At 42.5% G+C, this 27,057-nt stretch overlaps 1 protein-coding gene and 1 pseudogene across 1 annotated transcript; one reads left to right on the top strand and one right to left on the bottom strand.

The window, feature by feature from the left end:
- Positions 1-23,228, bottom strand: part of LOC136386970 (microtubule-actin cross-linking factor 1, isoforms 6/7-like) — a 54,037-nt pseudogene extending 30,809 nt beyond the window's left edge.
- On the top strand, positions 5,583-9,549 carry LOC136386969 (uncharacterized). The gene is made up of 2 exons (XM_066358060.1): positions 5,583-6,738; positions 9,171-9,549. Exons 1-2 carry the CDS (start codon positions 6,025-6,027, stop codon positions 9,216-9,218), a joined length of 762 nt encoding a protein of 253 aa, XP_066214157.1. The 5' UTR covers positions 5,583-6,024; the 3' UTR covers positions 9,219-9,549.
- Positions 23,229-27,057: the final 3,829 nt, after the last annotated feature.

Here is a 27,057-nt window from a genome sequence, read left to right on the forward strand (position 1 = left end):
ACATTATTTCTGTTTTACTTATACTTAAGTCTGAACAATTTTATTTTTTAAAAATGACCAGATTCCCTCTGTTACATCCGTCTAAAACTCACTCTTGACACTTGTCTCAGTCACGGGATACATTTATCCGTCCCACCCTAAAGGCCGGACCGTGAAAATATTGATATATTCTGACATTAAACCAGTCTGTGACCCAAAAAAGGTTGGGGACCACTGCCCTATGGTATTAGTTTGGAACTGGATGGAGATAAGAGATATATGAATTCATAGTTTTGTGTGACAGACTGATAAATACATTGATCTACCTTTGTGATATAATTATATATACATACTTAGACATGCATATACAGGTATACATATAAATATGCACATATATAAATAAGTGTGTTTATAACATAGGAGTGTGTTTGTATGTGTGAATGCATATATACATATGTAACCATGTATTTTTCTAGCTCTATCTGCTGAGCAGTCTTACAGCAATGACACCCCAACAACAATGACCACCCAGATGCTGGTTTCTAAAAATCATTCTCTATGGAAAGGAAGCAGGACTACTTTAAGAAATGGCTGATTCCAGGATGGGGATGGCCAGTGCAAGATAAACCTGGAATATCTTGTTTTGTTGCAAAATAATAAAGCACTCAAAGGATAATGATAACATGGGCTCCCAAGGCTAAATTTGAAAAATTTTGAACATCAAAATAAGGATAGTAGCAAATTACAAACCACTGAATAAAATAAGAATTCATAAATCTCTACTGACATAAGAGAGAAAGGAGAGAGGGAGGGAGCTCTTTCCATTTGCTAGAATAAAAATTTAAAAATGTAAAAGGAATGACAGAATTAGTAAATCTTTTGGCAACAGTCATACTAATATTTATTCACTCAAGAGGCAACAACAGAGCCTGACCTGTGGTGGCACAGTGGACAAAGCATCGACCTGGAAATGCTGAGGTCGCTGGTTCAAAACCCTGGGCTTGTCTGGTCAAGGCACATATGGGAGTTGATTCTTCCAGCTCCTCCTCCCCTCTCACTCCCTCTCTCTCTCCTCTCTAAAATGAATTTTAAAAAAGGCAACAACAGATGCTAAACATAGTTGGTAAAAGCTTGAGGTAATACAAGATATTTACATAGCCTCAAAGTATCTCCCCAGAAAGTAATAAGTAATTCCAGAGGAGAAATTAGCAACAAGTGATAAAAATTATCAACAGTAATAGGACAAATCAATATCATATGCCTCCTGATATTATCTAGCAAGGACACAATATCCCTTCCACAGTGTTCTTGCCAAAAGTGGGTAACCTACCGTATTTCCCCACATATAAGATGAACCTTTCCCCCAAAAATTTGGGATCTAAAAACTGGATGTGTCTTATACACTGGTTGTCGATTTTTTTACTTGCATTTCCCGCTTTTTTGCACTTGTTTTTGCACTCATTGTTGAAGGCAGTGATTCATCATCAGACACAGATGAGGACAAACTAATGGATGGGAGTTTTGACAATGATGAAGAGTTGTATAAATTTTATGATGAATAAAACTTGAATACAATAATTTTATGTAATACTTTTTTTTCAAACTTCAGGCCCCAAAATTAAAGTGTGTCTTATACATGGGAGCATCTTACACATGGGAAATACAGTATTTCTTTTCTTTCTTTTTTTTTTTTTTTTCCGAAGCTGGAAACGGGGAGGCAGTCAGACTCCTGAATGCGCCTGACCGGGATCCACCCAGCATGCACACCAGGGGGAGACGTTCTGTCCCTCTGGGGCATTGCTCTGTTGCATCCAGAGCCATTCTAGCACCTGAGGCAGAGGCCACAGAGCCATCCCCAGTGCCCGGGTCATCTTTGCTCCAATGGAGCCTTGGCTGTGGGAGGGGAAGAGAAAGACAGAGAGGAAGGAGAGGGGGAGGGGTGGAGAAGCAGATGGGTGCTTCTCCTGTGTGCCCTGGCTGGGAATCAAACCCGGGACTCCTGCATACCAGGCCGACGCTCTACCACTGAGCCAACTGGCCAGGGGCGAAAATACAGTATTTCTAATCATGACGAAGCCTCAGATAAACACAGAGGGACATTCTGAAAAGTAAATGGCCTGCACTCTTCAAAATTGTTAAGCTCATGAAAGATGATAAAAAAAAATTTAAAAACTGTATCAGGTTAAATAATCTAAAAAGATACAGCAACTAAATGCAACGTGTGATATTGGATTAAATCCTATAGCAAAATTACTTTTTTTATTTTTCCGAAGTTAGAAGCGGGGAGGCAGACAGACTCCCACATATGCCCAACTGGGATCCACCCATCATGCCCACCAGGGGACGATGCTCTGCCCATCTGGGGCATTGCTCTGCTGCAGCAGGAGGCATTCTAGCCATTCTAGGCACCTGTGCTTGTCCTCTGTGAATGCACAAGCACAGAAGACCAACAAGCACCACACCAGAGATCAGCAAACCTGGGCACAGCAGCTCCACCCTCAGACACAGGGTACCAATGGTTCCGGCAGAACTGACAGTCCACCAATGAAAGCAAGTCCTTACATGGGCAACCTTATGCCTGGGCCTAAATTCCCTGCATTATATAATGATCTTTAAGGATCCAAATACTTTATTTCCACAAGACAAGGTGAAGGATTGATTAGCAACATAGACTAAAATATGGCCTCTTCTTCCCTGATCTGAATTCATCTCTACAAGTTTCTCTCTTTCAAGGCTTAGTTTGAGTCTTGACAGCACTTTCTAGTTTCCATGAGGGCTCATTCCACCAGAACCTTCCTCTTCCCAGGCACACACCGTTCTCCATGGATTGCATCAGGTGTTGGAAGTGGGTTTTATAAGCCTTCACTTCCTCTTCCAAATGCAGACGGTCTGCCACTGAGAAGAGCACCGAGTCCCGGCTGTCCTGAAGGAAGTCCTTGTTCTGGGCCTGCAGGGTCTTCATCACTTGGTGCCAGTCGCCTGGGGTTGATGACCCAAGCTAGGCAGGAAAAGCCACAAGAAATTTCAATACAATGGGAACATAATACTTTCTTTCTCCTTTTTATTGACATTTAACAGACACAAAATTATGTACAAACCATAACTGTAAACATGCTGATTTTTTACAAATTGAACTTGTCCAAAAGAAACAGAACATCACTAGCACCCAGAAGCACCCTCTGTGCCCCCTTGGACATAACCCTTAATAATGGTTAATTCACCATAGTCCCCTGTGACATACACTTATGCAGAAGAGATTTTTATCCTGCAGTAAGAAGCCTGCACCCTTCTCTCTCTGCCAAGAGGACCAGATATGTTATATATTTTCATCAAAAATTTCCATATCATTCAAACTATTAAAAGCCACAAGCCCTTAACATTGAACCAGTCTCCCTGACACTTTTGTTTTCTGATTGGGTGAGTAGGGAAAAAACTTGCCAATAGGATATGAGCCTGGGCTCAAGCTTTCTTTCATAATCACCTTTTCCAGGTTCCAGGTCTTTATAAGGTCAAGGTCCTTCCTCAGGTTCCAGGAGATAAGGCTTTTGGTATTAACATGTAGCAGATGCCAAAGGGCCATGGCCTTCTGATAAGACTACTCCACTCTAGGAACAACACAGAGCCAGGGCATAGCTTTTGTAAGACTTCAGCTTCACATTAGGGACTCTCTAAGGAATAAATGTGATTACTTTAGCAGAACTGAGTGTATATGCTGAGCTGGAAAAATGAGTAAGTCAGACACTAAAAACCCAGGAATCTTTAGAACTAAGTTAATAGAGATCCTCAAACAATTTGGATTTGCTATGCTATCATGTATTTTATATCAGCACACATTTAGCAATCTCATAAATGTTACCTGCATGTAATATAATTATGAGAAGTCAGAGGGAATACCCAGGGAAAACAATTACAGAGAAAATCAGAGATAAAATAACCTCATTTAGAATTGTTGAAAATGTCAACCTCAACACTTCAAAAATGATTGCTATTGGCTATTTAAAAGTTTATCTGGCAGATTGAAGAAAACTGCTTGAGAAGAAGACTTTTTTTGTAATCATCCCATTCCCTAATTCAGTCTCAACTTCTGGAAGACTTAAAACTCACAGATATTCAGACACAAGCAACAAATATCAAATTACCATGAATTTCTTCAAGTTTAGAAACATGAGATACCAAAGTAGGTTGAAAAACTAGAAGCCAAGATTGACAGTTAAATAAAAGACATTAAACTCATTAATTTATCTTCCCCTTTTCCAAAAACCCCACTAAAATATCAGCAAAGTTGAAATAAAAGTTCAGAAAATCTCAAAGAACAAAAACACAGAAAAATATAAAACAGAAAGAAAATTAGAGAATCAGTATAGGAGGTCCAATATCTGACAAATGAGAGTTCTTAAAGGCAAGAACAGAACATAGGGAAGGAAACAATTCAAGAAATAGTCCAAGAAAATTTTCCCCAGATCTCAAAGATATGTGTTTTCAGTCTGTGTTCAGAATTAGCATAAAGCTTCCCCTGAAAACAAAGCATTCCCTCCAAAAATTAAAGACAAGCTAGGATTTCAAAAGCATCAGAGAGATAAAGATTTTATTCAGGAGGTTAAAGTATCAAACTGATCTGTACTGTGACTGTATGAGAGGATATACAATTCTGTGCATCTGTCAAAACCATAGTACTGCTTACTACTACAAAGGGAGAATTTGATAGGTAAGTAAACTTAAAAAAAAGAAAGATAAAGAATGAGAATAGAACTGTACTTCTCAAAATATAGTTTAGCAAACCCTGGAAGCTAAACAACAGTGGAACAGTGCCTTCATGTTATAGAAATTCATAACTGGACAATTCATTATGAAGGGAGAAGAAAGACAGTTTCAGATATGAGAGGAATGTAACCGTGAGTGGAAAAATTCTGCTTGACCTTTTGACTAAAATTAAAGAAAGCAGGAATTGACCGCTCCCTACCATAAACCACTTAGAAATTTGCTTAGAGCTAGTTCACAGGAGGCAGCTGGACCCCAACCTGCTTACGCGAATAGGTATGTGTTCCTGATAAAGATAGAGATAGGATAAGGGTTAACGACTAACTGCCAACTCAGCTTCTGTAAACGGTTGCTTGCTTGCCTACCAAAGTATAAAAGCCCTTGCAAAAAGACTGAGAGTGCTCTTGGCCACCTCCTTGCCTTGAGCCCGCTCGTGAGTGTAATAAACTTTTTCTTCTGTTTTACCCACACACTTGGGTCTAGAGTCTTCGTGGTGCGCCCTCGGTCAACATTTGGAGGTCCCACCGAGATCCCGCTTCCTTGCAGACCACGAGACGCATGCCTGACGCTTGGTGAGTGAAACTGGCGGTGGCTGTCAGGCAGGGACGTGAGTCCTTCCTGGCTGCGACCGACAGACGTGTCAGGGGGTCACAGGCCACGACTCCGGGGGACGCCCTGGAGTGTGAGGACGACCAAGGATGCTTGGAAGTCCATCTGCTGTCTCAGACAGAATCTGTAGATTTGTTGCCAGTTTCCAACTGAGCTTGTTGGTCCGGACCGCTAGGTTTATTTTTAGTTTCATTTTGCCATTCACGGCGCAGCCAGCTTAGTCTATTCGTCTTTGTGATTGTCCTGGTTATTGTCTTATTTGTGTGTTATTGTCTTTTTGGGTTTGAAATGGGACAGAAAACTTCCACCCCACTGTCCCTGACTTTGTCTCATTGGTCTGAGGTTGATGCCTGAGCCCATAATCTGTCTCTTCTTGTTAAGAAGCGCAAGTAGCAGACTTTCTGTGCCTCCGAGTGGCCCACCTTTGGAGTAGGTTGGCTGACCACTGGAACCTTTCACAAGGACACCATAAAGGCAGTTAAAGCAGTTGTCTTCAATCCAGGACCTCATGGCCATCCGGATCAACAGCCTTATATTTGGGTTTGGGAGGACCTGGCCGATGACCCTCCTCCTTGGGTCCGACCTTTCCTTCCTCCCCCTGCACCCTCCCTTCCAATAACCCTCTCCACCACTCCGGGCCCTCCCAGACCTGCTCTAACTCATCCAGACCTCTGCTCTATGCTTCCACTCAAACCTCCGGAGCCAACAGTGCCTGCTTCATCCCTGTATCCTCCCCTTCCCTCCTCTGTTCTCCCTGAATCTCAAACTGACCTTATTCTTTTTGATTCAGGACTCCCGCCTCCCTATCCCAGGGATGTCCCTGCCAGCACTGCAGGTCCCCAGCTTGGGGCCCCACATCAGGATGAGCGGGGACCATCAGTGGAGGGTCCAGCCCAAGGTACCCAGAACCGGAGAGCACAAAACACAGATGACGTGGCCGTCACCCTGCCCCTTCGACCTTTCAGACACCCTGTCCCTGACGGCCAAGGGGGGAACATGCCGGCGCTTCAGTATTGGCCCTTCTCCTCTTCAGATCTATACAATTGGAAAAACAATAATCCGCCTTTTTCAGAGGACCCTGTCAAACTTACTGACCTTCTCGAGTCTCTTATGTTTTCCCATCAGCCCACTTGGGATGACTGCCAGCAGCTTTTAGGTATCCTCTTCACCTCCGAAGAAAGAGACCGAATTCTCCTCGAGGCCAGGAAATTGGTTCCTGGACCTGATGGTCGTCCTACTCAACTCCCCAACCTTATAGATGAGGCTTTTCCCCTGAGGCGGCCTAACTGGGACCCTAATATGCCTCAAGGTAGGCAGCGACTCTTACTCTATCGCCAGACTCTGATGATGGGTCTCCGAGCGGCGGCGAGACGCCCCACTAATTTGGCTAAGGTAAGAGAAGTAATTCAAGGGCCAGAGGAATCCCCATCCAGATTCCCAGAGAGACTAATAGAAGCCTATAGGAGGTACACCCCTTTCGACCCTGAGTCTGAAGAACAGAGAGGGCACTGGCTATGGCTTTTATAGGACAGTCAGCTACTAATATTCGGAGGAAACTCCAGAGGATGGATGGGTTACAGGACATGGCTCTGAGAGATTTAGTCAAGGAAGCTGATAAGGTATACTATAAAAGAGAGACAGCAGAGTAAAAGGAGCAAGGATTAGAAAAAGAACGTGAGGAGCAGGAAAGTAAGCGAGATAAACGGAGAAATAAAGAGTTAACGAAGATTTTGGCTACCGTAGTAGAGAAACAAGATAGAAGAGGAAAGCATAGTACCTCGGGCCCAAACCAAAAACCAAAATTAGGACCTAACCAGTGTGCCTACTGTAAAGAAGAAGGACACTGGGTCAGGGATTGCCCTAAGAAGAAGAAAAAGAAGACTGAGGAAATCCTTGCCCTAGGAGATTAGGGGTGTCAGGGTTCGGACCCCCTCCCCGAACTCAGGGTAACATTCAATGTAGAGGGGACACCAATCGACTTTGAGGTGGATACAGGAGCGGTTTACTCCACCTTGCAGAGCCTGCTGGGTCTCCTCTCAAACAAAAAAATCCTTGGTCCAGGGGGCAAATGGATGCCAGCATAGGTCATGGACAACTAAAAGGACAATGGACCTGGGGAGGGGAAAAGTACAGCACTCCTTTCTGGTCATACCAGAATGCCCTGCCCCACTGCTGGGGAGGGATTTGCTTACCAAGTTGGGGGCGAGTATTGATTTCAAACCTCAGGGACCAGAAGTAAGATTCAGTAACCCTCTTGTCAGTCAGCCTGTTGTGACCATGCTGACCTTGTCTGCTGAAGATGAGTATAAACTGTATGAGACCCCTGCCTCCGGACCCCATTCAACAGAAGACAGGTGGCTTCAGAGCTTCCCAGAGGCCTGGGCAGAAACGGCAGGGCCAGGATTGGCAGTACAAAGGCCTCTGATGGTAGTATACTTAAAACCCTCTGCCACCCCCATAAGGGTCAAACAATACTACATGAGTAAAGAGGCCCGGGAAGGCATTAGACCTCACATCCAGAGGCTGCTAGGACAAGGGATCCTGAGGCCTTGTCAATCAGGGTGGAACACCCCTGTGCTACCAGTGAAGAAACCAGGGACAGGGGACTATAGACCAGTCCAGGATTTGAGAGAGGTTAACAGTCGGGTAATGGACATACATCCAACGGTCCCGAACCCTTACAACCTCCTCAGTACCCTCAGTCCTGACAGGAAGTGGTATACAGTACTGGACCTGAAAGATGCCTTCTTCTGCTTGCGCCTGCATGAGGACAGCCAACCCCTGTTTGCTTTTGAATGGACTGACCCTGAGAACGGACTCAGCGGACAGCTCACCTGGACGTGGCTACGCCAGGGCTTCAAGAACTCTCCCACCATCTTTGACAAAGCCCTGTACCAGGACTTGAATGCCTACCAAGCCTCCACCCCTGAGGTAACTCTGTTGCAGTATGTTGATGATCTGTTACTTGCAGCCGCCACCATAGAGCAGTGCGAACAGGGAACTGAGAAACTGCTTGTCGAACTGGCCAAACTGGGATACCGGGCATCTGCCAAAAAGGCCCAGATCTGCCAACCCAAAGTCACCTTCCTGGGCTACTCTCTCTGAGACGATGGCCCACCGTCTCACCCACCTTGGGACTGACAAACTGGTACAACTGCTTCAGGATGATAAAACATTGACCACCCCCGAGAAGAGGCAAATGGCAAAGGAAGTAGTCAAAGCTTGTAAGGCCTGCCAGATGGTAAATGCCTACCCAGCCAAAGGAACCAGAGGAACCCGTCTGCGAGGCCCCAGACCAGGCCAATATTGGGAAGTAGATTCACTGAGGTAAAACCTGCCGAGTATGGACTAAGGTATCTCTTAGTTTTTGTAGACACTTTTTCAGGATGGGTAGAAGCCTTTCCTACCAAACATGAGACGGCGGCAGTGGTAATTAAGAAGATTATGGAAGAAATCTTTCCTAGATTTGGCCTTCCAAAGGTAATAGGGTCTGATAATGGACCGGCGTTTGTGGCCCAGGTAAGCCAGGGGGTAGCCAAAATATTGGGAATTAATTGGAAACTACATTGTGCTTATAGACCCCAAAGTTCAGGACAGGTAGAGAGAATGAATAGAACAATTAAAGAGACCTTAACTAAATTAGTCATAGAGACTGGCCATAGAGATTGGGTAATGCTCCTACCATACGCTCTTTTCCGGGCTCGAAATACCCCTTCCGCTAAAACTAACCTAACTCCCTTTGAAATACTTTTTGGAACCCCTCCGCCTATTCGGGATTTATCCCCCTCTGACATAAATATCCCGAATACTCCCTTGTCTGTTAGGTTACAGGCCCTGGTCAGAGTGCAACATTGCCTATGGAAGCAGTCTGACCTTTACCAGCCGGCAGGAGATGGGACCCTGCATCGCTACCAGGTTGGGGACTTTGTCTACGTCCGGAGACACCAACACCGGACACTCGAACCCTGCTGGAAGGGACCCTACCAGGTCCTCCTCATCACACCCACCGCTGTAAAGGTCGATGGCATCGCTGCTTCGATCCATACTTCACACCTCAAGCCTGCTCCTGCTCCTGATGACCAGTGGACAGTGGAGAAAACAGATAATCCCCTCAAGCTGTGTGTCCACCGCCGCAACAAATCCCCACCAACCAACCTAGCAGACATGGCAGGTGATATCGGGGACCAGTGACATAGTATGGGAAGTGACTTCCAATGACCATCCCCCCAGGACTTGGTGGCCGTCCCTGTATCCAGACCTCTGTCAGCTTGCGGCAGGGCTGGAGATTTGGGACATCCCGACCACGGACCCTGCTAAACCCCTTCCTTGTAATATGTCTAGGAACCCCGTCTGCCTCAGACAAGGCCCGATGCCTGCAGACTATTTCAATTTCCCCTAACAGTTCCTATTTAATCCCTGAAAAAGGAACTCAATGGGCATGCAGAACAGGTCTAACTCCCTGTGTGTCCACTCAGGCATTTAACAACTCTCAAGATTTTTGTGTAATGGTTAGGGTTTTCCCCCGCCTTATATATCATGGGGATGAGGACTTTGAAGAGACGGTTGAGGGGTGGACCAGACATAAAAGAGAGCCTGTCACACTCACCCTAGCAGTACTGCTGGGAGCCGGGGTATTGGCAGGAGTAGGAACAGGAACCGCTGCCCTAGTTGAAGGACCCAGACAAATGGCCTTGCTAGAGTCTGCTATTAACCAGGATTTAAAGGCCATAGAGCAGTCGATAGAAGCCTTAGAAAAGTCACTAACCTCCCTCTCCAAGGTCGTGTTGCAAAATAGACAAGGCTTAGACTTGTTATTTCTGAAAGAGGGTGGTTTGTGTGCTGCCTTGAAAGAAGAATGCTGTTTCTATGCCGACCACACTGGAGTAGTAAGAGACTCCATGAGCAAATTTAAAAAAGGCTGAAGGCTAGAGAAAAGAGACTACAGGACCAGCAGGGATGGTTTGAAGGATGGTATACCAAATCACCCTGGTTGACTACCCTCATCTCCACCTTGGCAGGACCCCTTATAGTACTACTGCTAGTTGTCACTATTGGACCGTGTGTCTTAAATAGACTAACCACCTTCCTGCAGGGGCAAATAGGGACCGTAAAGCTCATGATTGTAAGACAGCATTATGAAAGATTAAACCAGGACTCAGATCTCTAGGATTAGAGATATGCAAGAGACAGAGGAGGAAATGTAACCGTGAGTGGAAAAATTCTGCTTGACCTTTTGACTAAAATTAAAGAAAGCAGGAATTGACCGCTCCCTACCATAAACCACTTAGAAATTTGCTTAGAGCTAGTTCACAGGAGGCAGCTGGACCCCAACCTGCTTACGCGAATAGGTATGTGTTCCTGATAAAGATAGAGATAGGATAAGGGTTAACGACTAACTGCCAACTCAGCTTCTGTAAACGGTTGCTTGCTTGCCTACCAAAGTATAAAAGCCCTTGCAAAAAGACTGAGAGTGCTCTTGGCCACCTCCTTGCCTTGAGCCCGCTCACGAGTGTAATAAACTTTTTCTTCTGTTTTACCCACACACTTGGGTCTAGAGTCTTCGTGGTGCGCCCTCGGTCAACAATCTGTACTGTGACTGTATGAGAGGATATACAATTCTGTGCATCTGTCAAAACCATAGTACTGTTCACTACTACAAAGGGAGAATTTGATAGGTAAGTAAACTTAAAAAAAAGAAAGATAAAGAATGAGAATAGAACTGTACTTCTCAAAATACAGTTTAGCAAACCCTGGAAGCTAAACAACAGTGGAACAGTGCCTTCATGTTATAGAAATTCATAACTGGACAATTCATTATGAAGGGAGAAGAAAGACAGTTTCAGATATGAGAGGTCTCAAAAAATTTACTTCCCATGGACTTTTTCTCAGGAGGTTCCTAGAGAGTGGACTCTCCCAATCCATGAAATACACCAACAAATGAGTTGGTTTCTAGGAACCAGAGGGTCCAGCCCAGAAGAGAGGTAGAGAAGATCTTCGGGATGAAGATGAAGTACAAGCCAGGGAGGCAGTACTGAAGCAGGCTTGCACCGCAGATTCAGACTGAAAAGGAAGACAGGATGACCCAAAAGAGATGTTTCCAAGAGAATATAAAAATGAAAATTATCAATGGTGATTGGCCATATTGTGATGTCATTTAGAGAAATATAAGAGAGCTTGAAAATAAAGTCATTGTTGGGCAAAAAAGTGTGTGGTAAGTGTGTATGCTTGCTTGCTTGTACTTTGCCTGATTGGTGCATGAGTACAGGGCAGAGCCAGGTGTGTCTAGTCTAGGAAAGGCTGCGGGCGCTTGCCCTCAGGGCAGCAGATTGCAAATTGCGGATTGCCTGCCAGCTTGGGAAGGGCTATTGTTTGCTACAGTTTGCCAAGGAAGGGGTTCTCCCCACCCTGGCCTGTTTTTGGCTTGCTCATCAGCTGTTGCAAGACTCTAATAAACAGAATGGCCTAGCATTTTTTGGCTCCACAGTTCCTTTACCTAAGTCTGCCCAAATCCAATTTAAACCTGCATGGCCATGGCCACTGGCCTTACATCTGTAATATGCAAATAGACAAAAACTAATCAAACTTTAAAGCAAAACAATTATCACTTTCAAGGAAACATGAAGCCATACAAGAAAGTAAATGAAGTAATCTACTTATACATATTTTCAATCACCTACTCATTCATTCTTCCTTCAACAACCACCTCCGAGCACCTACTATGTTCCAGCACTAGTTCTAGGTGCTAAAGCTACAAAGTAAACAAAACAGAAAAAAAAAAACCACAAAACCTCTATTCTTTTGGAACTTCTAAGAGGAGGGGAGAAGCAATAAACAAATATATTATCTGCTAGTTTGTGTTAAGTTTCATGGAGAAAAAGAAAGATGAATAAAGGAGACAGAAATTGACAGGCAGTGAGTAGGGGAGTAAATCCCATCAATATTCACAGAAAGAGAAGGACCTGAGGCAAGGGTATGCTTGGGGTGCCTGAGAAACAGGAAAAAAATGAGAGTACCAGAGCCAAGCACAAGCAAGGAGAGTGGCTAAGGATGAGCTCAGAGCAGAAAGGCCCAAGGAGAAGACACCTCACAGCAATCCCCCACAGTAATCAACCTGTGGCTCAGCCATAAACCATTTAATGTGGTAACACAAAAGTATCAATTTAAACAAAACTTGTGACATAACTACATTTGGAAGATGGAAAAAGAAGTGTATGCAGGTGTATGTGTAGGAAGCTAAATGTTAATTTCCAAGAGGAGGAAGTCAACAAAGTTGAAAAAAATCAGAAAATAGGGAAAAAAAACACATGATTAAGAAACTTGGAATTAAAAACAGAAAAATCTGCTTCAAAGAGTTGAAAATAGTTGACTCTGGAAAGCAGAACTCTGGGATGGGGAGGGTGGTTGGTAGGTCTTATTATAAACTCTTTGGTATAATTCAACCATCAAAAATATGTACATATTACTCTAATAAAATATAAATTAAAGAAAAAATTTAGCTATCATTAAAATATCAATCTGAGAATAAGCTATTTATAACCAAGAATTCTTTTAAAAAAAGAATTATTACTAAATATGTCCCAGCCATGGCCGGTTGGCTCAGTGGTAGAGCATCAGCCCAGCATGTAGATGTCCCAGGTTCAATTCCAGGTCAAGGTACATAGAAGAAGTGACCACCTGCCTCTCCACTCACCTCCTCTCGCTTCTTTCTCTCTCTCTATCTTTGCCTCCAGCAGCTACGGTTCAGTTAAAGCAAGATGGTTCCAGGCACTAAGTAAGGATAGCTCCACGGCTTCCTCCTTAGGTACTAAGAAAAGCTCGGCTGGAGCAACAGAGCAATGGCCCCAGATGGGCAGAGCATCACCTCCTAGTGGGTTTGCTGCGGTGGATCCCAGTTGGGGTACATGCAGGAGTATGTCTCTGCCTCCCCTTTTTCTCATGAATTAAAAAAAAAACAACTAAAAAGAAAATGTCTCAACTGAACATAAGCATTTACTGAAACTCTACTTGTGGCTGGGAGAGTAAGACTTGAAATTCTAATAGAAGGTCTTTCCCAAAAGAAACTAAAATTTGGTCCTTCTGTTAAAGATCATAAATGCAGACTGTCCCTATATCTGTGCTCCCAGGACAAACAGCAGAGGTGGAAGCACACAGGGACAGCTGAGCAAAGTCACCTGCTGGCCATCTCAATGGCATCCTTATTGGGTGGAGTGATGAGGAATCAAACAGATGGCACCATTGCCTCATTCTCTGTGGGGCTGATCACTTTCCACTTGGTCCTCTGTGAATTATCTTCCAATACACATTTGTCATTCTTGCATATAGTGATCTGAAGAGACAAATTTAGAAATAATTGCTAATGGATAAATCAACAACCCATTATAACCTGGGGCCTGACCTCACGGCTATGAAATCTGTAAGAAAAAATCATTTTGGAGATCTGCCATCACTTAGGGAGAGTTCCTGATTCAGACAAAAAGATAACATGTAAAAATACAAAACACAGGATATGGTACAGATGTCAAATAAATCAAGAAAGCGAGTGTTTATGAAATGCCTGGTACATGTCAAATAACACAGTAAATGAAGGGTAGAAGGAAACTGTTAAGACCTCCAAGAGCAATTTCTCACATAATCAACCAGTAGAATAAAAATGAAATAGACATAATGAATACTCACAACTTTGCTTTTGTGATACTTCCTCCTCCTCCCTTCCTGTCATCCCACCCAAATCCTTGAAAACAGTTAAGTATTTGGAATTATCAGGAGTTTCTCTTGGAAGATAAGTAACCTGGTGTTATCACTATTTTATAGACAAATATTGAGACAGAAAAGTGCAGGAGAATTTCATACATTCTTTTGTATAACCAATATTTATCAAGCCAGCCATGTACCTGACAGTGTGCTAGGCTACTAGAGATAAAAATGGTAAAATGGAAATCTGACAAACATGGTCTATATTCCACATATTCTCAAGGGGTATACAGTTACAATACTGTGTGAATAATAAAATTTACTGAGAATGCATGGAAGAGACATGACCTTGGCCAGAGACGTAAAGAAAAATTCTTCAGACATCTGAAGCCATATTAAGGAATTTAGACTTTCTAAATAGAAAGGGGAATTGCTGTAGGACTTAAGGAGGAGAGTGACAATTCTTTGTAAATGATCATGCTGGTGGTAGGATAAAGAATGCATTAGAGCCCTGGTTGGTGGCTCAGTGGTAGATGGTTGGCACATTATGTGGATGTCCCAGTTCAATTCCTGGTTAGTGCACAGAGGAGAAGTGACCATCTGCTTCTCCACCCCTCCCTCTTTTTTCTCTCTCTCTCTCTCACTCTCTCTCTCTCTTCTCCTCTTGCAGCCATGGTTCGGCTGGTTTGAGGACATTGCCCTGGGTGCTGAGGATGGCTCTGGGGAGCCTCCACCTAAGGTGCTAAAAATAGCTCGGTTGTAAGCCATGGTCCCAGATGGGAAGAGCATCAGCCCCAGACAGGAGTTTCTGGGTGGATCCCTGTCAGGACACATGTGGGACTCTGTCTTTCTATCTCCCCTCCTCTCACTTGGAAAAAGAAGAAGAAGAAGAAAAAGAAAGCATTGGATGGGGAAGCTGATAAAATGATCCAAGTGAAAAAAAATTGGGATAGAAAAAGGAACAGCTAAGGGATATTTATTTATAAGTCAGTACTGACTTGGCAGTCCTACTAGCCATAGGGGATGAGAGAGAAGTCAAAGGTATCTCCCAGGTGCTACCAAGTACCATTTCTGTCACCACTTAGGCAGCTGGGTAGATGATGAAGCCAATCACATAGGTCAGGAGCAAATTATTATTATAGAGTTGAAGCTTTTAAAAGAAAATGACAGAAGAAATTTGAGCATGTCTAAATTCTAAACGTTAGCCTGACCTGTAGTAGCACAGTGGACAGAGCATTGACCTGGAATGCTGAGATCACCAATTCGAAACCCTGGGCTTGTCTGGTCAAGGCACGTATGAGAAGCAACTACTATGAGTTGACGCATCCTGCTCCTCCCCTCACCCCCTTTCTTTCTCTTTACTCTCTCTAAGGTCAATAAATAAAAAAGTTTAAAAATTTCTAAATTTTAAAAAGCCTCTTGCCTGACCAGGTGGTGGTGTAGTGGATAGAGCATCAGACTGGGATGTGGAAGGACCAGGATTCGAGACCCCAAGGTTGCCAGCTTGAGTGTGAGCTCATCTGGTTTGAGCAAAAGCTCACCAGTTTGGATGCAAGGTCGCTGGCTCAAGCAAGGGGTTTCTCGGTCTGCTGAAGACCCGCGGTCAGGGCACATATGAGAAAGCAATCAATGAACAACTAGGGTGTGTTGCAAAGCCCAATGAAAAACTAAGGATTGATGCTTCTCACCTCTCCGTTCCTGTTTGTCCCTGTCTATTTCTCTCTCTGACTCTCTGTCTCTGTTTAAAAAATAAATAAATAAAAATTTAAAAAACAGACAAAAAACCCCACTCTTTATCATTTGATTTTTTCTTACTGTCATAACTCTATGAGGAAGCTTCCCTTGTCCCTCACCTCCCTTTAGAGCCAGAATACCTGTTCCCCCTCCTTACCTCGTTCTGCCGGTAGTCACAGCTGGCCTGCACAGAAATGGCGCTCTTTAGCACATGGTCAGGACTTCATGGCTTTATCGGAACAATTGTTTTTGATCTCCCAACAAGACTGGCAACAGAACTCTTGGACTGTATAAGCTGCTCCTTTTCATCCTACAAAATGAGAAGAAAATAAAAAAGACACTAATGTTGCTACTCAGAGTGACTAACAAAAACTGAGTGCTCCACTCCCTTAGAGAATGTCATTTCTCAGTTCAAGAATTGTTGGTAGAGCCATCTTAGAAACACCGGGGTAGAGGAAAAAGGAGAGACTGTTTCTGTCTTCCACCAAGTGCATTTGGACTCAAATTTTGCAGCTTTTTCCCTGTGCCCTTTCAAGGAACCATAAAAGCTGCATGCAAAAAATAAAAATAAAAGACAAAAATAAAACAAAAAGAAATTCTAGCTGCCAAATACAACTATAAAGCTAGCAAAGGATTTCCGCAAATAAAGTTCAAAGAACACAGAAATTAAAAACAATAACAACCAAGTTGTTATTGTTGTTGTTATTCAACTTCTCAATGGGAAAAGCCCATTCTTGCCTTCTGCTTAGGAAAAGCTAGAGTTAAGTTCTTTAAAAATTTTAAATTATATCCACCACAAATGTTTTACTTTTTTAAATTGAGTCAAACTTTCTCCAGAAAGATCTTAGCTCTCCAACCAACAATCTACAAATTAATACTGTTGGTGAAGGCATTGCGACAAATGATTTAGGATTCACCTTTTAGTGCCTTGCTGTGTGACAATCATGTAAATTTGATTGGTTTGAAAGCAGTACCACGCAAAATTAAAACTCTCAAGTCTCTGCAAACCCAATTATCTTAAAAACTAATGAACCTCTTGTCAACAAAATTGATAGCGATCTACTGCCAATTCCATTAACGTAAAAGATTAACCAGAATGTTTTGAGCCTGTTTCAAGGTACAAAAACTCCCCAGAAGAGGGCTTTCTTAGGATGGAAATAAATGTAATGAGAGTAAAGAGTTAATAATGTTATGAAATGTCATTAAGGAATTAAGAATATGCAAGTTAAAAAAAGAAATGCTTAAATAAACTACCTGTGTCTGTCCTGGGGAGCATGATTGGAAGAAATACAACTTTGACTTATTAGTTAACAAAGAGGAATGGAATCTATCAGGGAGACAGCCTCACTGTTCCATACTTGCTAGCTCATCCACCCATGTCATTTGCCTTGCAATAAAGATGTCAATTTCTGTCTAACCCATAGCCAAATATCTCAAACTCGAGACACCAAGTGCTCAGCGTGGTAAAAGTTCTGAAAAGAACCAGAAGCCAGGACAGATGCTCCCGAACCTGAGGAAAGCTGAGGACAACCTTAGGAGCAGACCCAGGTGACTCCATGCCCCGAGGATGCCGCCAACCCGATGCCCCTGACCTGGAGAGGAGGGAACAGAGCAGCGACCCTCGAGAAGAGAAGATATGACAACAATTGCAGAGGAGTTACCCTATGACAGGAAGGTACTCTGTGGGAGGGAGGAGATAACAGCCAAGGATTATTATAATCCTCCTTCATACCTGAAGTACCTCCAAAAGAGACATTGTAGAGACAACATCTGAAAAGTCAGGTTTTTACCCTTCATTCCAAATTAACAGATTATCTGTCCAGGTGAAACACTGAATGCAAACTCATTCATAGGTTTATAATTCCTCTAACTATATATATATAATTCCTCTAACTATATATATATATTATATATTTATATTATATATATATAAAGCCACCAACCAACATTCATAAGTGCCCAAGTCTTACCCACAAAACAAATGGCATTGTTTTGAGTTATTCTGCTTTTCTTATTTATAATCTTCTATTGAAGTGTGAGGGTCCCCCGGCTTCTCCTACAGGAAAAGTAATTTCTCTATTACAAACATATTTCTATCTTACTGAGAGATGTACCTTGAGCCTTGTCTTGCCAACTCTATATAATAGACATTCAATAAATGGAAATAGTCCTGCTGCTAATTTCATTACAGCACTCCTGAAGGGATAGTTCATTGGAGGAAATGAAGGTAAAATTGATTTGGGATAAATACTAAATGCAATACTATTTTTTAAAGTAAATATTGCTACATAAATAAATTAGAAAATATAGCATTACTTCTAAGTAAGATTTTAATGTCCTTAATTAAATTCAATTTTCTAGTACCTCATCATTACCAAAGGAAAATTGCCAAGGAGGAGAAATTTAGCTCAAGTCTAGTTTCATAGGGGTTTTCTGAGTGAAGAAGAATCTGATGTCAGTTAATCCCTTTCAACCCTACTTTTGTTGCTCTACACCTCATCTCTGGCTCCAACTACATAACTGAAACAGACAGGAACAAGGCAAAGAAAGTATGATGAGTGCTAAGAGGCTCAGGGGAGATGACTAGGCCTTTACTTCAATAATGTACCCAAAGGAATCTTATTAGCAATGTCTTTAAAGAAAGAAAGGAAAAAAGGAAAGGGAACAAACTGATTAAACTCTATTTGAATGTGAGCCAAACATAAAAACAATGACCCACTGCCTGGAGCTTTCAAGGATATATAAACAGCAGCAGCTGATAGATTTACCCTGTTTCTCAGAGCTTTTTTATGTAATCATCCCACTGATGCAACACCCACCATGGAGTCCTGGACCAGGTCCTCGAGGTGGGATAAGCTGGTGTTATGGTCACAGGAGTATTTCCACTTGATGGCGTCTTGGAGGTTCCTCAAGAAAGACTCCAGGTCTCATGCATCACTGAAGAACTGTGGGGACAGATGGGAGGGGTACCTTGTGCTCACTACAACACAACACCAAGGCCTTAACTGAGACAGCCTACTGCGCAGAGCCGAGCAGAGCCGATTACACTCTCTCGACTCAGTGAGCATTCATTACAATGGCCATGAAAGTATAAACAGGAGCTTTTATGATGCTGTGGCCTAGAACTATTACTGGTGACTAGCACAAAGCCTGCTGAGCACTGTGGAAAAGTCAGCTGGCTTCACCCCCCCCCCCAGAAAGCTCTGCTTATTCCTCTTGACTTCTTACTAGGGACAGCACTGGGCTGTGAGGTATAGTTCCCAAAAGCCTAGATGTTGAGTTATCAAATGTTTTAATTTGTTGGTATAATTACAAAATCATCAGGAAGAATATTTAACTTAGGGCAAAACCAAAGAGATAATAATTTATTGTCTCTGCCTACCCTCATTTGAATACAAATAGCATATCCTTCATTCTGTGAGAGACTGTAGAAAAAAAAATGGCCCTGTTATTCTATAGGTCTTGCCATCAAGAGATGGAGTCTATTTCTCCTCCCCTGGAAGCTGGGCATGGCCACATGACTTTCTTTGGCCACTGGCCTGTTACTAAGCAAGGCAGCAGACAGGCGCTGGTGCTCTGGGGCTCCCTTTCTCTGGCTGTTTGTGGACGGAGGCACCACATGGAGAAGTCCAGAATAACCTGCTGGGTGCTACAGACTTGTGTACAGACCTGTAGCTCCTCACCTCAGATGACGTCAGACATGGAGTGATGCTGTTAGGGACCCACCAACCCCAGCCTGTCTGCCAGCTGCCTGCAGTCATGATTCAGCCAGGTAAGATGAGAAGACCACGCAGCTGAGCAGAGCCCTAAGTGTCAAAACATAGAATCATTAACTACCTAAATGATTGCTGTTTTAAGCAACTTAGTTTTAGGGTGCTGGTTTATACAATAGAAGCTAACTGACACAGGTGAGATTAACTTTGCCTTCCCCATGTATATGCACGTGCACACACAATCTCTTGCCAGAATGAAAATATTCTCCTCAGTCTCTGATACACACATACTTAAACAAAGGCACGCACGCAGAGAAACACACAGCCCACATACCTGAAAATAAGCAGTATTCTCCTTCACATGCTGCTCGACACACAAGCACAGCTGCTTCACCCACTGCAACTGGGAATGGACAGCGGCACTGTAAGCCTGCAACCACCAAATACAGGCAGAGCAGCATGAAATCAACACATTCAATACACGCACAATGCTCTCCTCCAAGTACAATCTCCTAAGGATAGGGAGGACTACAGAAGATACATGGAGGTACTTGATTGGCACCTGCTCAGTGCTTCCCGTAAGCAAGAGGCTTGTCTTTTATCTAACATGGTCTTGTAAAAAGGGGTTACACAGAAAAGGCCTCTCCACACTCAGTTGCAACTAAAGGATCTAGGCAGCAAAACTCAGGCATAAACAAACCCCTCCTGAGTTCCTCTACCATCTTTCCTCTCTGGGAAATGCTACCACATCAACAAGAGGATCTGTCTGGGCAGTTACATGAAAAAATATGGTCCAAGTCATTTTCCCCGTGAAGTTAGGAGTCAATATCCCTTCTTGTTTTTCATAGTATTCTTCTTAGACCATCTAACTGTTTGCAGTCTTTTGAGGGCTGAGACAAAAAGGGAGAAGACCAAGACAAATGTTCCCATCATTCCTCCAGGTCTTTCAGCAGAACAAAGCCACTGATTTGAACACTTTTATAACAACTGCCTCTGAGCACTTGGCCCTCACACACCCCCCAGTCCATACCTCCACAGTCTGCTTGGCTGGGTGGTTCTCAAGTGATAGCAGCTCTGCTGGATCTTGTAGAGACCGAAACACATCCTGTTTCTCCTCCAGTTCCATTCTCAACTCCTGAAAATGGAATAAAGGTTTATGCAATAAGCACTATTAAAGGGACAGTATCAGTGAAGAAAAGGCTCTGTTTCCTGCCCTACTTTTTAAAAGCCTACAGCACTGGGTTACAGCCAAAATGAGATGCATGAACAGTACATGCCAAAAAATTTCAGAAAGGAGCAAATATACTGGAATTACTGATGAATGATTCACAAAGGATGTGGGACCCACACCAGACCTGAGTAAGTGAGGGAACATAGGACGAGCACTGAAAGCAGAGAAAGGACAAAACTGGGCTAGAGTGGCTAGTTCATGCCTGTACCCACCTAACACAGGACCTGACACACCAGTGGACCCGAGGCCCTGAGTGGCTGGCTTCACTAAGACTATTCCCACAGCCTGTAGTGTCCTCTTCTGGCTCTGAATTCTATTAACATTACAAGACCTACTTTAGATGCCAGCTCTTCTATCAGATTTGACCCCTCTCCCTTGATGCTTTCCAAGCACCTTCTTTATATCTATATAGTCTGTTCTCATACAGACTGTTTTAGGAATTATTATATCTATTCTGTCTCCTTTACCTCAGAAGAATCCTATGCCACTCTCTATTCAGGAAAAGCCTATATTTTAAAATAAACTCTAAATTCATGGAATTAAAATATATAGCCTGACTTGTGGTGGTGCAGTGGATAAAACGTCGACCTGGAAATGCTTAAGTTGCCAGTTCGAAATCCTGGGCTTGCCTGGGCAAGGCACATATGGGAGTTGATGCCTCCAGCTCCTCCCCCCTTCTCTCTCTCTGTCTCTGCTCTCTCTCTGTCTCTCCCTCTCCTCTCTAAAAAATGAATAAAAAAATAAAAAATAAAATAAAATAAAAAAACAAAAAAGATATATAATGTAAATGTTAGTTAAAAAGTTTTCTATTTGCATAGGATTTACAAAATGTTTTAAAATCCTCCGCGATGTAGAAATAGTAAAAATACCAAAAAGTAACCCTATTAACTTGTGTCCATCTTGCACTGAAAAGAATACAAAGTACTGTCACATAGTCCAATGCTGAATTTTCCTTCCCATTTCACAAATGAAGAGATTGAGACCAAAATTTTTTTTAATAAATTAGAGAATTCAGCATTTCTGAGAGGCCTCAGTTAAACAATACTATTATTAGCTTATTAAATTTTACTGAATCTTTTACACAACACTTTAAAGTAGTGCTGTTATCCCATTTTATAGAGGTCCAGAGAGATTCAATGACTTGCCAAGGTCACAGAGCTAGTAAGCAGAGGAATAAGAAGTCACTTTAGAATTAGCTCACTTCAAAGACTATAAGCTTAACCACAAGCTATGTTGCTTCTGAAATGACTCAACTTGCAGGCTGCTGCTCTGTGAACCCAAGACACTGCCTTTCTAAACAAACTCATTATAGTGTTCGAGTTCTCTCTCTCCACATCCACTTCTCCCATGCGCAGATGCATTAAACAGTATCCTTATTTCTACCTAGCAGAATGCAAACCCAGAAACCCAAGCTCTCAGCAGACTAGACCCTCTGTCTCCTTCTGCTGCTATTACAGAAATATGACAGGCATGTTGTGCTAGACTCACAGAGAAGTAATTTTTCTTGGCCGAGATATTGGTATTGTTGTTACTCCAATCATATGCTAGTTCCTCCTCTTCCTTCTCATTCACCAAATCAACTCAGCTGTAGCTCTGGAAACAAATTTCTGCAGGCTCTGAAGGTGCCTCATCCAGAAGCTAGAAGTTCCCTAGACAAATCAAGGGTTACAAGGTGAAACCATCAGCCTTTCATCTACAGAAGATAGCACATTTGCATTCCAAGCAAAGAATAATTCAGGAAATGAATTTTGTCTTTCTTTTTACATCTCTGGGTGCTTCTCCATTGACTTAAATGTAGTACAAGTCTGGTACAGGACACCCAGAGAGAGCCCTTGTCAATTTTAACTAAAAGCTGGAACTAACCAGGCCTTTGTGGGGCTCCCTGGATAAAAAATGATCCTGGGCTTGTCCTACCTGTGCAACACTGAGTGATAGAAATGAAGAACACAGAAGTCACCTCCTAATCAACCTCAAACTTTCAGTATGGTGTCTCAGAGCACACAAACAAGCCACTGCTTTGTAAAGCATGATAGCTCAGACAGGTTCTACTTAAAACTTCCTGGGGCAGTGGTTCTGATCCATTAAGAAAATATTATACTACATATGAACAACTGCAGAGTAAATAATACAATCTAATTAAAAGAAAACCAAAACAGGGCCAAACTCAGAGCTTTCTGAGTTAAGGCAGAGTTGTATGGAGGGAAGCAGGTTCTCCATGAACAGAACACAGGAGAGTTAGTCAAAACTTACCTTTAGTTTACAATACTGTGTCTCCAGCTTCCCAGGTGTCTCAACATAACTAGTGTGAAAATTCTGGGATATTTTTCCTTGATAAGAAAGGTACAAAATAAAAATAATTAGAGGAAAAGTAAACTATATTTATGGCATAGCTTCAACTATGTCAATGCTATGTCTGTACATAAGTAAAGATCACTTACTCTGAGAAAATAGAAAAGACAACAAATCTCTGGGTCAGATTTTACAGCCTGGAGTAGATCAATGGAACAGAACATAGAACCCAGAAATAAATCCACAGCTCTATGGACAACTGATATTTGACAAAGGAGGTAAGGGCATACAATGGAGTAAAGACAGCCTCTTTAATAAATGGTGTTGGGAAAATTGGACAGCTACCTGCAAAAAAATGAACCTAGACCACCAACTTACACCATTCACAAAAATAAACTCAAAATGTAAGGCATGAAACCATAAGCATCTTAGAAGAAAACATAGGCAGTAAGCTCTCCAACATCTCCCGCAGCAATATATTTGCTGATTTATCTCTACAGGCAAGTGAAATAGAAGACAGGATAAACAAATGGGACTATATCAAACTAAAAAGCTTTTGCACAGCTAAAGACACTAAGAACAGAATAAAAAAACAAAGTACACAATGGGAGAACATATTTGACAATACGTCTGATGAGGGGTTAATAACCAAAATTTATAAAGAACTTGTAAATCTCAACATCAGGAAGACCAACAATCCAATCAAAAAATGGGCAAAAAAAATGAATAGACACAATTCCAAAGAGGACATACAGATGGCCAATAGGCATATGAAAAAATGCTCAACATCACTAATCATTAGAGCAATGCAAATTAAAACCACAATGAGATATCACCTCACACCAGTCCAATGGTGTTCATCAACAAAACAACACAGAATAAGTGCTGGCCAGGATGTGTAGAAAAGGGAACCCTCCTGCACTGCTGGTGGGAATGCAGACTGGTGCAGTCACTGGAAAACAGTATAGAGATACCTCAAAAAATTAAAAATTGAACTGCCTTTTGACCCAGCTATCCCACTTGTAGGAATATACCCTAAGAAAACCATAGAACTGTTCTAAAAAAAGAAATGTACCCCCATGTTTATGGCAGCATTGTTCACAATAATGAAGATCTGGAAACAGCCTAAGTGTCCATCAATGTATGAGTGGATTAAAAAGCTTTGGTACATATATACTATGGAATACTACTCAGCCATAAGAAATGACTTTGGGTCATTTACAATAACATGGATGGACCTTGATAAAATTATATGGAGTGAAATAAGTATATCAGAAAAAACAAAGAACTATATAAATTCATACATAGATGGAACATAAAAATGAGACTCAGAGACATGGACAAGAATGTGAAGGTAAGGGAGGGCAAAGAAGGAGAGAGGGGGTGGTAGGAGGGGAGGAGCACAAAGAAAAACAGATAGAAGGTGACAGAAGACAATTTGACTTTGGGTGAGAGATATGCAACGTAATCAAATGTCAAAATAATCTGGAAATGTTTTCCCTGAACATATTGACCTGATTTATCAATGCATTAAAATTAATAAAAAAATAACAACCAGCTCAGCTCTGTATATTATGTGCTCATTGGCTCAATAAATACTTTTTGAATGAGTGAAAATTCAGTGAGTAAGAAGATTATTCATTCAAAAACATCTGTGTATGCCTGCAAAATGATAAGGACAATGATGCAGGCATAATCAGCACCTTGTCAGCCACACCTTCTCACAGAGATGTCAAAGAGAAGCAACTTCCAGTATTAAAACCTAAGCATGAGGTCTGGCTTAATCTACAAACCATGATCCTAGTACTTGTGTGAAACTCCACTGAATACTATGCTCATAGTCTCCCAGGTAATCTGATTTAGGCAGTTATTTAAATACATTGTTTTACATTATTTATGATATTCTATATATTCTCTTAATTGAGAAGAGACTATTTTAAAAGAGCAGAGAGTAATTGAAAGGGGCCAGAGCAGTTTTCATTGCTCCATTGTTAAAACTCCCTGCAGTGGAGGCAGTAACATGTAAGCAACATTTTCCTTCCCATCATTATGTTTCTTTTAATATCTTTGGGTGTCTCCATCAATTCACTGGTAAGTGACTTCACATTCCTAAAGTAAAGAAGTCTACCCTGCTGCTCATTCAATCACTTTAATCAAGGACCATTTGTACACAGATACAGGCAAACGCCAGGTAGAGGCATCCACCCAAGGCTGGGCTCTCATTCCACTCGTCTGGAAAACAGGCTCTCACACAAGTTCTAAAAGCAGGAGTCTCACGCTCCAGCGAGTCACAAGATCTCGCGCACTTCTTAGTAGTAATTATATGACAATCCCCTCGGTGGCATCCAACTTCTGAGTGTGTGAGTGAGTGTGTGTGGGGTGGAGGGTTGCGTGAACAGGAGCTACCAGGAGGCCAGGATTGCAGTTGAGAGGAGTGGGGACAGGCTGGGGAGGAGAATACACCCCACCTTCAAGTTCACTAATCCTTGCTTGTCCTCTGCCCTCAATCAGCTCGGGCCTCACATACTCCTACCTCTCCCAAAGCCATCTGCACAGCAAGTGACAGCCCCCAAGGGCACCCCGGGAAGTGGCCCAGTGCAAGCCCCCAAACTCTGCTGAGCACAGTTCAAAGAAAGCCCAGAGCATTGCACCCACCTCTGGGCAAGACACACACTGACACCGATGACTCTAAATTCACCCGAAGAATCACCTCGCTCGTGCCCATCTTGCACTAGTTTAACCTCAAGCCCCAGCGAATGTCTCAAAAGAAACTGACAACAAAATAGACAGCCAAATAAAATGGGAAATGATATTTTCAAACAACAGCTCAGATAAGGGCCTAATATCCAAAATATACAAAGAACTCATAAAACTCAACAACAAACCAACCAACCAACCAATTAAAAAATGGGAAGAGGACATGAACAGACACTTCTCCCAGGAAGAAATACAAATGGCCAACAGATATATGAAAAGATGCTCATCTTCATTAGTTATTAGAGAAATGCAAATCAAAACTGCAATGAGATACCACCTCACACCTGTTAGACTAGCTGTTATCAACAAGACAGGTAATAGCAAATGCTGGAGAGGCTGTGGAGAAAAAGGAACCCTCATTCACGGTTGGTGGGAATTTAAAGTAGTACAACCATTATGGAAGAAAGTATGGTGGTTCCTCAAAAAACTAAAATTAGAACTACCTTATGACCCAGCAATCCCTCTACTGGGTATATACCCCAAAAACTCAGAAACACTGATATGTAAAAACACATGCAGCCCCATGTTCATTGCAGCATTGTTCACAGTGGCCAAGACATGGAAACAACCAAAAAGCTCTTCAACAGAAAACTGATAAAGAAGATGTGGCACATATACACTATGGTATACTACTCAGCCCTAAGAAATGATGACATTGGATCATTTACAACAAAATGGTGGGATCTTGATAACATTATATGGAGGGAAATAAATAAATCAGAAAAAAAGAACTACATGATTCCATACATTGGTGGGACATAAAAGTGGACAAGAGTTTGGTGGTTACTAGGGGTGGGGGGGAGGTGGGAGGCGGGGGAGGGCAGGAGGGAGAGGAAAAGGGGAGGAGGAGGGGCACAAAGAAACCTAGATAGAGGGTGACAGAGGACAATCTGATTTTGGGTGATGAGTATGAGTCAACATAATTGAATGACAAGATAACCGGGACACGTCTTCTTTGAATATATGTACCCTGCTTTATTGATGTCACCCCATTAACATTAATAAAAATTTATTTATGCCTGACCAGGCGGTGGTGCAGTGCATAGAACATCGGACTGGGATGCAGAAGACCCAGGTTTGAGACCCCGAGGTCGCCAGCTTGAGGGTGGGCTCATCTGGTTTGAGCAAAAAAAAAAAAAAAAAGCCCACCAGCTTGAACGCAAGGTCGCTGGCTCCAGCAGGAGGTTACTCCATCTGCTGAAGGCCCTCGGTCAATGCACATATGAGAAAGCAATCAATGAAAACTAACGTGTTGCAACGCGCAAAAAAAAACTAATAATTGATGCTTCTCATCTC

The sequence above is a fragment of the Saccopteryx leptura genome, unplaced genomic scaffold, assembly GCF_036850995.1.
Source record: "Saccopteryx leptura isolate mSacLep1 unplaced genomic scaffold, mSacLep1_pri_phased_curated manual_scaffold_27, whole genome shotgun sequence".
NCBI classification, from domain to species: Eukaryota; Metazoa; Chordata; class Mammalia; order Chiroptera; family Emballonuridae; genus Saccopteryx; species Saccopteryx leptura.

What these genes read in the sequence shown, in the direction of transcription:
- LOC136386969 (XM_066358060.1), top strand. Translation starts at nt 6,025, where the DNA reads ATGCTTCCACTCAAACCTCCGGAGCCAACAGTGCCTGCTTCATCCCTG. An exon ending in GCCCCACTAATTTGGCTAAG is followed by an intron (nt 6,739 to 9,170) that starts GTAAGAGAAGTA and finishes CTTGTCTGTTAG; the next exon opens with GTTACAGGCCCTGGTCAGAG.